The 15692-nt window shown below is 48.6% G+C and overlaps 1 protein-coding gene across 1 annotated transcript in view; it reads left to right on the top strand.

Annotated features, from left to right (window-relative positions):
• The first annotated feature begins 3839 nt into the window (after positions 1–3839).
• PWWP3A (PWWP domain containing 3A, DNA repair factor) overlaps positions 3840–15692 on the top strand; it is a 32276-nt gene continuing 20423 nt past the window's right edge. The window contains exons 1-5 of the mRNA XM_060233447.1: positions 3840–3884; positions 6923–7043; positions 8963–9054; positions 11950–12020; positions 12552–13493. Coding sequence (XP_060089430.1) covers positions 6987–7043; positions 8963–9054; positions 11950–12020; positions 12552–13493 — 1162 coding nt within the window. The 5' untranslated portion in view covers positions 3840–3884; positions 6923–6986. The remainder of the gene's footprint in view (positions 3885–6922; positions 7044–8962; positions 9055–11949; positions 12021–12551; positions 13494–15692) is intronic.

Here is a 15692-nt window from a genome sequence, read left to right as displayed (position 1 = left end):
ACTGCTCCCTGAGGCACCCCACAATCTAGTGTGCGCCTCCGGGAAAGCTCACCCCCGATTGCCACCCTTTGTCCCCGACCTTTGAGGAAGGAGGAAAGCCATTGTAAGGCCAGCCCCCTGACCCCTATGTCGGCGAGGCGGCGGGTCAGTAGCCGGTGGTCGACCGTGTCGAACGCTGCCGACAGGTCTAACAACATCAGCACCGCCACACCTCCTCGATCCAGTTGCCGCTGGAGGTCATCTGCCAAGGCGACCAGCACTGTCTCCGTCCCGTGGCCTGGGCGAAAGCCGGACTGGCAAGGGTCTAGGACGGAAGTGTCATCCAGAAAACCCTGTAGTTGCAGCGCCACTGCCCTCTCAATAATTTTACCTAAAAACGGTAAATTAGAAACCGGTCGGTAATTTGCCAATTCGGCCGGATCTGCTGTGCATTTTTTCAAGAGGGGGCGGACCAAAGCCTCTTTCAGAGGTGATGGGAAATGCCCCTCCGAGAGGGATCTATTTATTATGTCCCGTAAAGGACATCTAAGCTCCCTCTGGCAAGCTTTAATCAACCAGGAGGGGCAAGGGTCCAAATCGCAAGTTGTTGGGCGCGCAACAGAGAGAATTCCATCGACTTCCTCCAGGCTGAGCGGGTCAAACCGACCCAACTCCAAACCCGAAGACAGGCGCGGAGCCTCAAGTTCCCGTACTGCATCCAATGTGATAGGCAGGTCTTGGCGGAGCGACGTGATTTTATCTGCAAAATATTTCGCAAAAGCCTCACAGCCAATCTCTAATTCCCTAACATTTGGTTTGCCTTGAGGCAATGTAGTAAGATCTCCAATTATTCTAAATAATTGTGCCGGGCGCGAATCTGCAGATGCAATCTTGGCTGCAAAGTAATCTTTCTTTGCAGCCTTGACTGCCATCTCATAAGACTTCATAAACGTTCTATAAGATGTTCTCGTCGCTTCGTCCCGAGTATGCCGCCACTGCCTCTCTAGTCGTCTGAGCCCCTGTTTCAGCCGGCGTAGCTCCAGGGTATACCATGGAGCCAGCCTCCTGCGAGGGCGCAGAGGACGTCGAGGTGCGATCTCGTCGATGGCCCTGGTTAGCCGGCCTTGCCAGGCCTCCACCAGGTCATCGAGGGAATCGCCAGGGGGCCAGGGATCCCCTAGTGCCATTTGGAACCGTTCCGGGTCCATCAGGCTCCGGGGGCGAGCCAAAATAGGCTCTCCGCCCATACAGGGTTGGGGTGGCATCTCCACACGGGCCTTGAGGGCTAGGTGATCCGACCATGGCACCGCTTCTACCGCGATATCGTTCACCGAAATCCCGGACGCAAAGATCAGGTCTAACATGTGCCCGGCCTGGTGCGTGGGTGTCGTAACAAATTGAGAGAGTCCCAGTGTCGCCATGGAAGACACTAGGTCCATCGCCTGAGTGGAGGCCGAGTCGTCGGCATGGACGTTGAAATCACCCAGGACCATAAGCCCTGGGTACTCCAACGCCCAGCTCGCCACAGCCTCCATCAGGGATGGTAAGGCGCTGGCCGGTGCGTTAGGCGGACGGTACACCAGCCAGATCGCCAACCCCTCTCCGACATCCCACGCCAAACCGGCACATTCAACATACCCCACTGTCAGAACTGGAAGAACTCCAAACAAGGCCCAAGACTTGTTACAAAGTATAGGCGTTTATTGAGAACTACAGAGCTGAAGGTACAGGATAACACTGATGCCGAAAGTTAGCATTGGATACACTTTATGCGGTTTTGGTGGCAACAATAAAACAATCTTTCACATGGTTAGAGACAACGGTCTGTTTCCCAGGGTTTGTTATCAGTAAGGGAGGATGGAATCCTGCTGAGAAAGACTGACCGGCTCGGCTTCAAAGAGCCATCTGCAGATGTTGACCAGAGGCTATCTGTCACCCTCCAGTGATCACAGTTTGTTTGAAATGCACAGGGATGTTAGTGAGTTGCTGGAACAAGGTTGCCTGGGTTAGTGTTTGATTACAATATGGAGTCACATAGACTAACAGCATATAGGAAAGTTACCAGTTCTGACACCCACTCTGAGAAGTTTAATCAGGGACTGGATGCAGCTTAGATGAGAATCTTAGCACTTCTAATAAGTGGTATTTCCTAGCTGAATTTAGGGATCCACAATGTGGTGTGCCAACAAGGCGCCCGCCAACATCTTTCCTGGTGCCCAAAGTGTTTTTAGAAAGTGGGAGGGGCTCTGTCCAGCAGGGCTTCTAATTGCCCATTTGACGGGCAGGGCAGCTTAAAAAGCATTTAAAGTCAGCTGCCACCAAAGGGTGGGTTTTATTGTCTCTCTGACTTAGGGTTGCCAATCCCCAGTTGGAGGAAGGGGACCCCCAGTTTGGTGGCCCTCCCCCCCTCTTCAGGGTCATCAGAAAGCAGGAGGGAAATGACCGCTAGGCACTCTATTATACCCTATGGAGACCGATTCCCATAGGGTATAATGGAGAATTGATCTGTGGGTATCTGGGGCTCTGGAGGGGCCCTGTTTTTTGAGGTAGAGGTACCAAATTTTCAGCATAGCATCTGGTGCCTCTCCTAAAAACACCCCCCACCCCAAGTTTCAAAAAGATTGGACCAGGAGGTCCAATTCTATGAGCCCCAAAAGAAGGTGCCCCTATCCTTCACTGTTTCCAAATGAAGGGAAGGCATTAAAAAGGTGTGTGGGCCCTTTAAATGTGATGGCCAGAACTCCCTTTGGAGTTCAATCATGCTTGTCACAACCTTGCTCCTGGCTCCACCCCCAAAGTCTCCTGGCTCCACCCCCAAAGTCACTGGGTATTTCTTGAGTCAGACCTGGTCACCCTACTCTGATTCCTCTTTCCTAGTGTATTTTTTTAATGTGTTCTTATCCCTTGTATTTTGACTTGCTCTGTGTTTGGCTCTGCCTCTCATGTGGCCATTTGGTGGTTGTGCCCACCCCCATGTCTCCTGGCTCCACCCCCAAAATCCCCAGATATTTCTTGAATTGAACTTGGCAACCCTAGCTGATGCGGCATCACCCCAGAGTCAGAAATGACTGGTGCTTGCACAGGGGACTACCTTTAGCTTTTTACATGTGCCAGTCTAGGAGCCAAATGAAAATGTTTTTATTTCATCTCTCACTAGCCTGGAAATCAGCATTAGAGAATAGCATAATAGCTGCGGGGGGGGGGGGTAAAATTCCAGCTGTGCCATCTATTGTACTCTGAATATGCATGATTAAGTGTGCATGCATGAGAGGTTATAGATGGTTGTCTCGAGCGATGCTCCTATGTGCAGTGAACACAAGCCGCTGAATGGAGATTTGCTTCTTCATAAAGTCCCCCGATATTTCTTGAATTGGACCTAGCAACCCTAATTGGCTACCCCCTGGATCTATTTCCAGAAGTACAGTTGACTCTCTTTTGGGGGAGAGGGGGTTACCTTTTCAGTTTGATCATAGGGTTGCCAACTGTGGGTTGATAATTCCTGGAGATGGGGGGTACATTATGGGGGCGGGAGGGGTTGAAGAGGGGCGGGACCAAACTCAGCAGGGTATATTGGCACAGAGCCATTGTCTCCAGTGAGGCTGATTTCTGACTCTGGAGATCAGCTGCAATGCCGGGAGATCTCCAGGCTCCACCTGGACGTTGGCAACCCTTCGTTGAAAAACACTTCTCCATCGGGGGAAAAAAGTGCGCGCAGAAACACATGGGACATGGGGAAAGGGCGTAGGCTGCACACTGTCCAATCAGAGAGGAAGAAAGGTGGAAGAGCGTTTCTGATTGGCTCCCTCTCTTGTCCTAGCGCGAAAGCAGAGACCGTTAAAAGCCCCCTACGAGTGTAAGGCGGGGCAGACGGCAAAACAAAACGTCACCTCCTGACTGGCCAAAGGGTGAGAAGTGAAGGCAAATCTCTGAAATTTGATTGGTTGCTTGTCTACCCACCCCCGTGAGGGCGGTGAAAGAAAAAAAACCTCTGCAAGTGGATTGGCTTCTTTAATACGGGAGGGTCTGAGGGGAGAGAGGAGCGTTGAGAAGAACTCCAAAATACTGCGCAAGCGTCCCTCTCGCTCTTTTCTCCCTCGTTATTCGAATGAGGGCGGGCAGGAGGAAGCCCTTCCATGATTGGCTCCTGGGGCCACCAGTAGGGAGAGAGCTCTCCGAAACGGCAGAAACCACCAGAGGGAGAAATAAAGCGGGGGGGGCGGGGTTACGTTGGCGTCATTGAGCGGCGACACAAAAACGGGGCTGGATGGAGAACCCCTCCCCGTGGAACGCGGGTTCGAATCCCACCGCCCGCAGATTTCGCGCTGAGGTAATAATTATTAATTTTGGGGGGGAGGGGGGGGGCGGACGGTTAGGTCTGAAAATTTGGGAGGGGGAGAGTTTTGTTCAGGGTTTCTAAAGGAGAGGCCCGAAGGGAATGGAGGGCGGAAGGGAGGAGTGGGGGCCTGTCGGCTTGGGACTGGATCAAGAGGGGAGGGTTGCCAATCCCCAGGTGGGGGCAGGAGATCCCCCCGGTTTGGAGGCCCTCCCCCCGCTTCAGGGTCATCAGAAGGCGGGGGGGGGAGGGGAATGTCTGCTGGGAACTCTGTTATTCCCTATGGAGACCGATTCCCATAGGGTATAATGGAGAATTGATCCGTGGGTATCTGGAGCTCTGGAGGGGCTGTTTTTTGTGGTAAAGGCACCAAATTCTTAGCACAGCATCTGGTGTCCATCCTTAAAATACTCCCCAAGTTTCAAAAAGATTGGACCAGGGGGTCCAATCTTATGAGCCCCCAAAGAAGGTGCCCCTATCCTTCATTATTCTCAATGGAGGGAAGCCATTGAAAAGGTGTGGGGTCCCTTTAAATGTGATGGCCACAACTCCCTTTGGAGTTCAATGATGCTTGTCACAGCCTTGATCTTGGCTCCACCCTCAATGTCTGCTGGCTCCACCCCCAATGTCTCTTGGCTCCACCCCCAAAGTCCCCAGATATTTCTTGAATTGGACCTGGCAACCCTACAAGAGGGGCGAGGGGACTACGGTTGGGATATTTTCTCCCCCCTCCCCGATTATATTTGGTCTCCTCCCCCCCCACCACCCCGGAAGCTGTTGACATCCCCTTGCCACAGGTGGGGTATGGAGAGATCTCCTGGAATGACAGCGGATCTCCCATCTGCGCAGCTAAATTCCCCTGGAGAAATTGGCACCCGTGGAAGGAGGTCCTTCCCCTCGCCAAATCCCACAGTCCCCAGGCACCTCCCCCCTCCCGGGTTGCCAAGTCTGACTCAAGAAATATCTGGGGACTTTGGGTGTGGAGTCAGGAGCAAGAGTGTGACAAGCATGATTGAACTCCAAAGGGAGTTCTGGCCATCAGGATTAAAGGGACTGCATGCCGTTTAAATGCCTTCCCTCCATTTGGAATACTGAAGGATAGGGGCACCTTCTTTTGGAGCTCATAGAATTGGGCCCCATGGTCTAAACGTCTTGAAACCTGTGGGATGTTTTGAGGAGGGGCCTCTGATGCTATGATGAAAGTTTGCTGCCTCTACCTCAAAAAACAGCCTCCCTTTGGAGTTCAATCCTGCTTGTCACAACCTTGCTACTGGCTCCACCCCCAAAGTCCCGATATTTCTTGAATTGGACTTGGCAACTCTAGGGGGGTGGGGGTGGGAATACAGGACCATTTGGCCTCTGTGCCCATCTGGCGGCTTCCAGGGGCAAGTGGCTGCTATAGAGGAAGGAGGTACTCAACTAGACCCCCAGAAGTGCTCTAATATCCCTTGATGGAGCAGCCCAAGCAGACGCTGTGGAGGCCTGAAGCTGATCCTACTATAGGGCGTGTGTTTGTGTGTGGTCCAGCCAGTTTAGGGTTGCCAGACCTGACTCAGGAAATATCTGGGGACTTTGGGGGTGGAGCCAGAAGCAAGAATGTGACAAGCACAATTGAACTCCAAAGGGAATTCTGGCTATCACATTTTAAGGGACTGCACACCTTTTAAATGTCTTCTCTCCATTGGAAATAATGGTGGATAGGGGCACTTTCTTTTGGGGTTCATAGAATGGGATCCCTTGGTCCAATCTTTTTGAAACTTGGGAAGTCCTTTGAGGAGAGGCACCAGAGAATCGATCCGTGTGTAACTGGGGCTCTAGGGGGGCACCAGTTTGCAGCATAGCATCCAGTGCCTCTCTTCATAACACCCACCCCCAAGTTTGAAAAAAATTGGACCTGGGTGTCAGAACTTGTAACTTTCATACATGCTGTGAGCCACACTGACTCCATATTGCAAGCCCACACTAACACATAAAGCTTTGCCTCTGTAACTAACACCCAAATGCTTTGCATTTCAAACACCCTGTGATCCTTGGAGGGTGACAGATAACCTCTGGTCAACATCTGCAGATGGCCGTTTGAAGCCAGGCCGAACAGGCCTTCTCAGCGGGAATGCATCCTCCCTTCTGATAACGATCCCTGAGAATGAGACACTTGTCTGTACCCCGTGTGAAAGATGATTTTATTGTTGCTGTTCTAACCACATAAAATGTAACTAGATGCCAGGCCTTGGCATCAGTGTTATCTTGTAGCTTCAGTACTGTAGTTCTCGAATAAACGCCTATACTTTGTAACAAGTTTGGACTCTGTTTGATGTTCTGCCAGTTCTGACACTGGGGTCCAATTTTATGACCCCCCAAATAAAGCACCCCTATCCTTCATTATTTCCAAATGGAGGGAAGGCATTGAAAAGGCACGCAGCCCCTTTAAATGCGATGGCCAGCACTCCCTTTGGAGTTCAATTGTGCTTGTCACACCCTTGCTCCTGGCTCCACCCCCAAAGTCTCCTGGCTCCACCCCAAAGCCCCCAGATATTTTTTGAATCTGACGTGGCAACCCACGTTGATGGATGGGAATAGGAACAATGATGGGTACTCCTGTTTGTCTTTTAGAATGCCTGAATCTTGGAGGCACTCCCTTTAACTTCAGTGCCGTCTGCCCTCCCCGCAAGCAGCTATGAGTGATGCCGAGTATATCCTGTTGAAGAGGAAGAAGCGCCTGTGGCCAGCAAAGGTGATTAATTTGACAGCCGGTCACCCCCTCCTGGGCGGATTGCGAGTGTTTCTGAGGTTTTTTTATAGAGAGGGAAGAAGTTTCGGTGTGGTTGGGCAGAGATTTATCGTAAGGTTCAAAGCCCTCCACTCAAATGGAGATGAAATTGCAAAACAGCGGTGTGTTTAGGAAACAAATTAAGCAAGCAGCAGGAGACCGTCTTGGCTTGCTGGGTTGTTGTTTGTCTAGTTCAATCTGGCAGTTTTTCTATTGGCTTTGGTCATCTTGTTGTGAACTTTCTTAAGGACTCTTTGTTTTTCTGGAATTTTTTTTTAAAAAAACATACGAAAAGATAGGTTTTTAGTTAAAAAAGATACTTGAGTCAATTTTTAATATGGTATGATAGCTTCCACTGATAAATGATGTGTCTCGTTCTTCCATCCTGCTCTTCTGTCCTTTTGCATCTACATTTACAATAAGTAAAAATAAATAAAATACAAAATAAAAAGGCAAATGCAATTTTGGACTGTATCAACAGAAGTCTAGTGTCCAGATCACGTGATGTGATGGTATTGCTTTACTCTGCTCCGGTAAGACCTCACCTGCAGTATTGTGTTCAGTTTTGGGCACCACATTTTAAGAAGGATATAGACAAGCTGGAACGGGTCCAGAGGAGGGCAACAAAGATGGTGAGGGGTCTGGAGACCAAGTCCTATGAAGAAAGGTTGAAGGGGCTGGGGATGTTTAGCCTGGAGAGAAGGCAGCTGAGAGGTGATATGATCACCATCTTCAAGGACTTGAAGCGCTGTCATATAGAGGATGGTGTGGAATTGTTTTCTGTGGCCCCAGAAGGTAAGACAAGAACCAACGGGTTGAAATTAAATCAAAAGAGTTTCTGGCTCAACATTAGGAAGAACTTCCTGACCGTTAGAGCAATTCCTCAGTGGAACAGGCTTCCTTGGGAGGTGGTGGGCTCTCCTTCCTTGGAGGTTTTTAAACAGAGACTGGATGGCCATCAGACAGCAATGAGGATCCTGTGAATTTAGGAAGAGGTATTTGTGAGTTTCCTGCATTGTGCAGGGGGCTGGACTAGATGATCCTGGAGGTCCCTTCCAATTCTATGATTTCTAGGGTGAATCTCGGATGCATGTGCCTGTTTTAACTGGCTGTTATAAGGGCTGTTCTGTGGTTGTACCAAGCAGCAAGAAAACACAATAGGGCAGAACTCATTTTTTTAAATAAAAAAACAGGTTTCTAGCCTTCATGACTGTGAAATAACTGGTGTGGACAATGCTGGAGAGATCTCAAATAATAGTGGGGGGGGGGGAGTGCAAATTGAGGGCTTTTAGTTTTCAGGAATAGCAAAACCAGAATAAATACTGAAAAATAAGAGAAACAAGGTAAATTTGTTACATCTGTGTAGTTTATGCTTCTTTTAGAATTTGGATTGGTAATTTTTTAAAATGTTAAACTCAAAGATGGAGATCACGTGAAGTGATGGTATCGCTTTACTCTGTTCTTACACATGAAGTTTTCTTACGCTGAATCAGACCCTCAAGTCCATCAGTATTGTTTTCTCAGACTGGTAGCACAGCTCGCTGTAGTGGTTAAGTATGTGGACTCTTATCTGGGAGAACCGGGTTTGATTCCCCACTCCTCCACTTGCAGCTGTTGGAATGGCCTTGGGTCAGCCATAGCTATAGCAGGTGTTGTCCTTGAAAGGACAGCTGCTGTGAGAGCCCTCTCAGCTCCACACACCTCACAGGGTGTTGTGGGGGAGGAAGATAAAGGAGATTGTGAGCTACTCTGAGATTCAGAGTGGAGGGCGGGATGTAAATCCAATATCATCTTCTTCTTCGCCATTCATCTCCCATAACACCCTGTTCTCTTGCATGCATGCTTTTTGGAACAGCTCAATGTTTTTCCCTTCCTCTTCCCAGGTTTTGTCTCGGGGCTGTGCTTCCCAAACACGGCAGGCTTGCAAAGGTGCGGCGACCTACTGCTTGGTTGAAATCCTAGGTTTGAATGAACAGTTAAGTACCGCTGCTGGGCCCCTGCCTTCTTATCCTGCTTCCTGCCAAGGAGGCTCAGGGCCCTGCCTGTGGCTCTCTGGTCTCTGCAAAACAACCACGTGAGCTGGTTAGGTGGACTGCAAGTGACAGCACAGTGGCTTTCATGGCAAGAGGGGAATTTGAACCCAGGTCTCCTGGGTCTAGGGGCTGCCAATCCTCAGTTGGGGGCATGGAATCCCCCGGTTTGGATCCCCCGGTTTGGAGGGTGATCAGAAACTGGGTGTGGGGGAGGAAATGTATAATGGAGAAATGTATAATAGACTATAATGGAGAATTGATCTGGGGTGGTTGTCCATGGGTATCTGGGGCTCTAGGGGAGTCGTATTTTGAGGTAGAGGGATCACATTTTCAGCGTAGCATCTGGTGACTCCGGTCAAAATAATTTCAAGTTTCAAAAAGATTGGACAGGGGGGTCCAATTATATGAGCCCCCAAAGAAGGTGCCCCTATCCTTCATTATTCCAAACGGAGGGAAGGCATTTAAAAGGAGCATGGTCCCTTTAAATGTGATGGCCAGAACTCCCTTTGGAGTTCAGTCGTGCTTGCCACACCCTTACAACGGGCTCCACTCCCAAAGTCCCCAGATTTCTTTAGTTGGATTTGACAGCCCTACCTGGGTCTTAATCTGACCTTCTAACGACTATCCCTCATTGGTGTCTTGCGGAGGCGTTCCACAGGATGGGCCCTTTGGGCTGACTTGTTAAGACTCCATACAAAATAAATTTATCTACAATTTATTTATTTACTTCCACAGTTTTATATCTCTGCCTTTCTGCTTTACAAAAGCAGCTAACAATTTAAAACATACATGATAAAATCATGTTGTAAAACCATTCAGATTAACTCCCTTCCTAAACGTGCCTCATTAAAACATTTTTTGGAGAGTTACAATACATACCATCGATGTGCGGTTATTCCTTCAAAGGTGCTAGATGGGAAATATGGGAGGGTCCCATATGAAGACAGATGTTGCCCTTGCCCCATGAGAGAAGTGGAATCAATGATCCAGATGTTCTTTCGATGTCCACTCCACCAAGGATATATGGATAAGTTTTATTTCCCCATTTTTAGACAGAACAATAGTGGATGCAGACGAGGCCTGCCTGGAGAAACTTTTAACTGATGAAAATCTGCTTATCTCCAGACAAATAGCTAAATTTTGTTACCATTTGGTAAAATTCCACAATAAGAAACATGATTCTGTATGGCCTGTCTGAATTGTGTGATTTATATGATTTCATGGCCGAGGGGCCAGCATTCCTTCGGGACCGCCTCTCCCTGTATGAGCCCCTGAGGTCTTTATAATCAGTGACCCAGCAACTTTTGGTAATAATACCCGGCCCCAGAATCGTCCATCCAGACTCAACGAAAGGCAGGGCCTTTTCAACCCTGGCCCCTGCCTGGTGGAATGAGCTCCTCCCCCTGGAGATCTGCTCCAGTTCCACAGGGCCTGTAAAACAGAGCTCTTTCGCCAGGCTTTCAGCTGAGGCAGTGGGCGTCACTTGTTACCGGCCTCCGCCCTTCATTCCATCTCAGTGCTGTAAGATCTACTGTACAGTTGTGAGGCAGGACCTGCCATTTTAGTCATTCTGTAGTTTTAGATGTTATATATTTAAATTGGTCTTTTATTGTTTTTACTGTTGATTGTTTTTATGATGTAACCCGCCCTGAGCCTGTCCTACGGGAAGGGCAGGCTAAAAATAGAATAAAATAAAATAAACAGATATTTGATATTTGCAGGGCTCATTTTGTAGCAAAAGCTTTTCTGCATATTAGGCCACACCCCCATGATGTAGCCAATCCTCCAAGAGTTTACAGTCTGCCCTGTAATAGGAACCATGTAAGCTCCTGGAGGATTGGCTACATCAGGGGGTGTGGCCAAATATGCAAAGGAGCTCCTGCAAGAAAATGAGCCCTGGATATTTGACATTTTAGACTTATTTTAGACTTTCTAGATTTGGGATATTTTTGGTGGTTTTAATAAGGATATATTGTGCTTAATGGCCTGTGGCGTGTAAATAATGGTCTGACTGTAAATAAATATTTGTTCGTTTGTTCATTCAATACATACCAAACATAAACATCGGTTAGGAAGGAGTTGACCTATGAGGGAGTGCCCAACAAAACAAACATTTAAATGAAGCACCCCCAACCCCTCTCCGTACATTATTCCCTTTGCAAGTTTGTGGGCTTCTTTGTCATGGGCTGTTAATGTCATTTCTGTAGCAAACCTTTTTTTGTTGAGACGCGCTGCAGACGTTTGCTTCTGAGCATGTCCCCAAGTGTTTGCTGGAGCGGTTTAGGCAGCAAATGGTGTGGGAAAAGAATGGGATTTAAAGAGCATGTGTGTATTTAATTGTGTGGTTGCACATAGCTGTGAATTGTTATCTGCCTTGAGCTGCAAAGGGAAAAGTGAGACATAGATATTTGAATGTAAATGCTAGCTAACTCCAGAGCTCCAAGTGGGCAGCTGTGCTGGTCTGAAGCAGAGTAGAACAAAGTAGGAGTCCAGGAGCACCTTGAAGACCAAGAATGTTTTATTCAGAATGGAAGCTTTCGTACGCATGCAGACTTCTTCAGACGGGATAGGGGACAGTGGGCTGAAATACATGTAGTTGGGGGGTTAAGAGTATTAACTGACACAAAGGATCAAATGACAAAACAGCATAAGAAAGACTTTCACCAACAGCAATTAACAGGCAACTTTTATCACCTTCTATTGCTATCCAGACCAAATGGTCTTCCCATTTATTACACTACATTCTGAATACAACTTCATTGGTCTTAAAGGTGTCACTCGACTCCTTCTTTGTTCCAGAGCTCTGTTTTTGATGACTTTCTCCTTTTTGTTTTCAGAGCGCGTGTGCATTGCAAAAGCGTTGAGCTCTTGACGGAGGAGAGCATCGAATGCATTGCTGCAAACTTAGGTATGGATTGCTTCCACGTTGTTGCCTTGTGTTGGGAGTGTTCCTCCTGTTCCGCGGACAGTGACCTCATGCCCACAAGGATCCATAAGGGATGCTCCCTCTGCATATCGTTTGCCCTTTGCAGTGATGAATACTCTGTAAGGGAGCAAGCAAGTCATTCTCCATATGGGAGCCGGTTTGGGGTAGTGGTGAAGTGTGCGGACTCTTATCTGGGAGAACCAGGTTTGATTCCCCATTCCTCTGCTTGCACCTGCTGGAATGGCCTTGGGTCAGCCATAGTTCTTGCAGAGTTGTCCTTGAAAGGGGCAGCTTTTGGGAGAGCTCTCTCAGCCCCACCCACCTCACAGGGTGTCTGTTGTGGGGGAGGAAGATAAAGGAGATTGTGAGCCACTCTGAGATTCGGAGAGGAGGGCGGGATATAAATCCAGCATCATCATCTTCTTCTGTGTGTCCCTACCCTTGGTGTCCAGGGAGGCAGACTTGGGGATTCTGAGTAGTCACATTTGTACATCTGAGTGTGTTTCTTAGCAGGTCAGAGCAGGAAAGACCACGATAAAATGGAAGAGATAACGTATCGGCGAGCTCTTCGGGAAGCTCTGGACATTTTGCAACAAACCGCACAGTCCAAAGAAAGAAGCCCTTCAAAGGCTACAAAAAGTAAAGCAGCAACCCGGAAGGAAACCGAAGGCCATGTGGCTGGCCATTGGCCGCGCTCCTCTCAAAATGACATGCAGAAGAGGGAAAGGGAGGCAGCCGCAGCACTGCAGATCATGGGTGCCCCAAATAAGTGTTGTAATCGTTCCAGGGGAAAACCCAAGGAATCTCCCAGTGCCAAATTGCCTGGGTCTAAATCAAGAGTCCTTTTGAGAAATGGGGAGTTGAAAGGCCAACCCCGACGTGCAGCCAAAGCCAAAACGCCAGTGACGCCTAAGAAAGAGGTCACACTGAAACCGTTGTCTGGCCCCGTCGCAAGCAGAAGATCCCCGCGTTTCTCTAAAGTGGGGGAGAGGCACCCTCAAGAGGAGGCCGGCAGGGAAAGGAGCTCCTCCCCGCCTCCTTCGAAATGCTTCGCTAGAACTAGCACCCCGACTCGCTCCTCTCCCAACTTTGCCAAATTGACTCCGGGCAGAAAGCTTGGTGGTGAACTGGGGCTGAGAAGGAGCCTGCTTGGGTCGCCCATCAAATGTCCTTCAGCTGAAGCAGAAAAGGGTCCCGCGGAGGAAGAAGAGCTCCCGCCCAGGAAATACAGCAAAGACCGGGATGGCGAGAGGCACCCTCAGGACTTGAAAGGTCAGAAACAAACCCCTGCGGTGTCCTCTCTTTGCCAAGAAAGAAGAGGTGCGAGTCTTCACGAGGGCTCAGCCGGCAGCCCTGATCCCGTTGGGGCTGTTTTGGATGGCATCCGGAAGGAAAACCTGTATCCGTGGGCAGAGGAAGCAAAAAACTTCCAGCTTTGCGATTGGGAAGGAAAAGGTACACTTTTATCAGTGTTCCTGCTAAGCTGAGTTAGTGTGAGCTAGCTCACCATTTTTTAGCCTCCAGTAGAACAAAGTAGGAGTCAATTTCACCTTTAAGACCAACTTAGTTTTATTCAGAAGGTTTTGCTCAAAAGACTTGTGTGCTCTAAGCACACTTCATCTGATGAGGAATCCGGTACAGTAGACAGAGCTACATATAGCTGGTAGGCAAGTGGTTTAGAATGCAAAATGGTACAAATTTAAGATCCAATGACAGAATACAAATTGAGCAAACCTTTTGTCTGGGTAGATCAAAGTCTTTCTCAGAAAGTCTTTACCCCCAAAATGCTGTTGGTATCCAAGATGCTCGAATTGTAGGGCTTAATCTGAGTTCGCAGATGAAGGGCTCAGCTCTGGGGTTTGCAGATATTTCTCTGGGTTGAAAAGTACCTGAGCAGAGTACTTTTGAGAAAGTAATGCCCTCTTTTTGACCCAGGCTTATATAATAGAGTGATTGACAGTCATTCTCACATTTTGACATATTGCTGTTTTATTGCTTTCTCATACTCATGCTGCCCAGATCAAAGGTTTGCTCAATTTGTTAATTTTACTATTCTGTCCTTGGATCTTAAATTTGTACCATTTTGCATTCTACACCACTGCCTATTAGCTATATGTAGCTCTGCCCACTGTACCCGATTCTTTGTCTGATGAAATGTGCTTAGAGAGCACACGAAAGCTTACGTTCTGAATAAAACTTGGTTGGTCTTAAAGGTGTCACTTGACTCCCACTTTGTTCTACTGCTTCAAACCAACACAACTGCCCACTCGGTTTTAGCCTCCCGCTCACCCATTTTTGTCTTCGTTCAGGAAGGATGGCTCCAGAGCAAACTAATTTATGCGGTCGCCAAATCACTCACTCACATCTCTAATGCCAGTAGCTCACAAAGTAGATTTTTGCTCAAAAGACTCCACAGCTTAGGGGGAGCATTGGCTTTTATCCGTTTTTATCTGGCAGGCTGGTGTCCTGCTTTTCATTGAGAAATACCATCTCAAAGCGGCTAGCTAAAAACCATTTATGAATGACTAAATTGTTACATTGCCCATTCAGCAGTTTGGCCTCTGACAGAGGAGAGGGGAAAGGGCGGGGCTGGTCAGATGGGTCTTTGCTTGGGCCTACACAACTGCTGCTCCTCCCTTAGCTGGCGGTGGGCCGTTGTGTGCCTGTTTGTGTGAAACGGGTGGCCCTTCTGTGCTGTTTTGTTGATTTCAAGGATGTCTCTCTAGAGGCCGGTTCCGCGTATAGCTGATTGGGTGAGTTGGTGTAGTGATTGTGCGAGAACCAGGTTTGATTCCCCACTTCTCCCCTTGCAGCTGCTGGAATGGCCTTGGGTTAGCCATAGCTTTCGCAGAGTTGTCCTTGAAAGAGCAGCTTCTGGGAGAGCTCTCTCAGCCCCACCTGCCTCACGGGGTGCCTGTTGTGGGGGAAGAAGGGGAAGGAGATTGTAGGCCACTCTGAGTCTCTGATTCAGAGAGAAGGGCGGGGTATAAATCTGCGGTCTTCTTCTTCATCTGTGCTGCATAGTGGAAATATTCTAAATGGTGAGCAACACTTCACAGCACTTTCATAAGAAACCCTGGAACCTTCTCATTCCCAGAGCCATTGTGGTGTAATGGTTAGAGGGCTGGACTAAGATTTGGGAGACCACAACCATCGCCAGCAGGAGGGGGACACAGGGGCAGTGCCCCTATTGAATCCCATTGGCTACAGCCCTGTGAGAGACCCAGGTTCAAATCCCCAGTATGTTGTGAAAGCTCAGAGGGTGACCTGGGGCCAGCCACGCCCTCTCAGCTTCCCCAGATGCAAGGTACATTCCATATGCTCCTTTTATCAGGTACATCTTTGGAACTAGCTTCCATCTTGGAGAGAAAAGGTGTCCGCTCTGCATCATGAATATTTATCTTTCTAAATCCGAGCCCTTTCTATTGATGCGAAGGCTTCTGGAGTCTCGCCGAATACTTCGGCGTTCTTCAGTCTAAACCGGAGAATTCCCAGTTCAAAATGTAAACCAGGTGACAATATCCTTGGGCTTTCGTGTGGGGTATCTGTGTGAACAGCGCAAACATGTTTCGTTTCACATTCAACCAGGAGTGGAATTCTAACAGAAGCTCCTTGGCATATTAGGCCTCACATCCCTGATGTAGCCAATCCTCC

This window comes from Heteronotia binoei, chromosome 2 (genome assembly GCF_032191835.1).
Source record: "Heteronotia binoei isolate CCM8104 ecotype False Entrance Well chromosome 2, APGP_CSIRO_Hbin_v1, whole genome shotgun sequence".
NCBI classification, from domain to species: Eukaryota; Metazoa; Chordata; class Lepidosauria; order Squamata; family Gekkonidae; genus Heteronotia; species Heteronotia binoei.
Note: the sequence above shows the minus strand (reverse complement) of the source record. Positions and strands in the feature narration are given on the sequence as shown.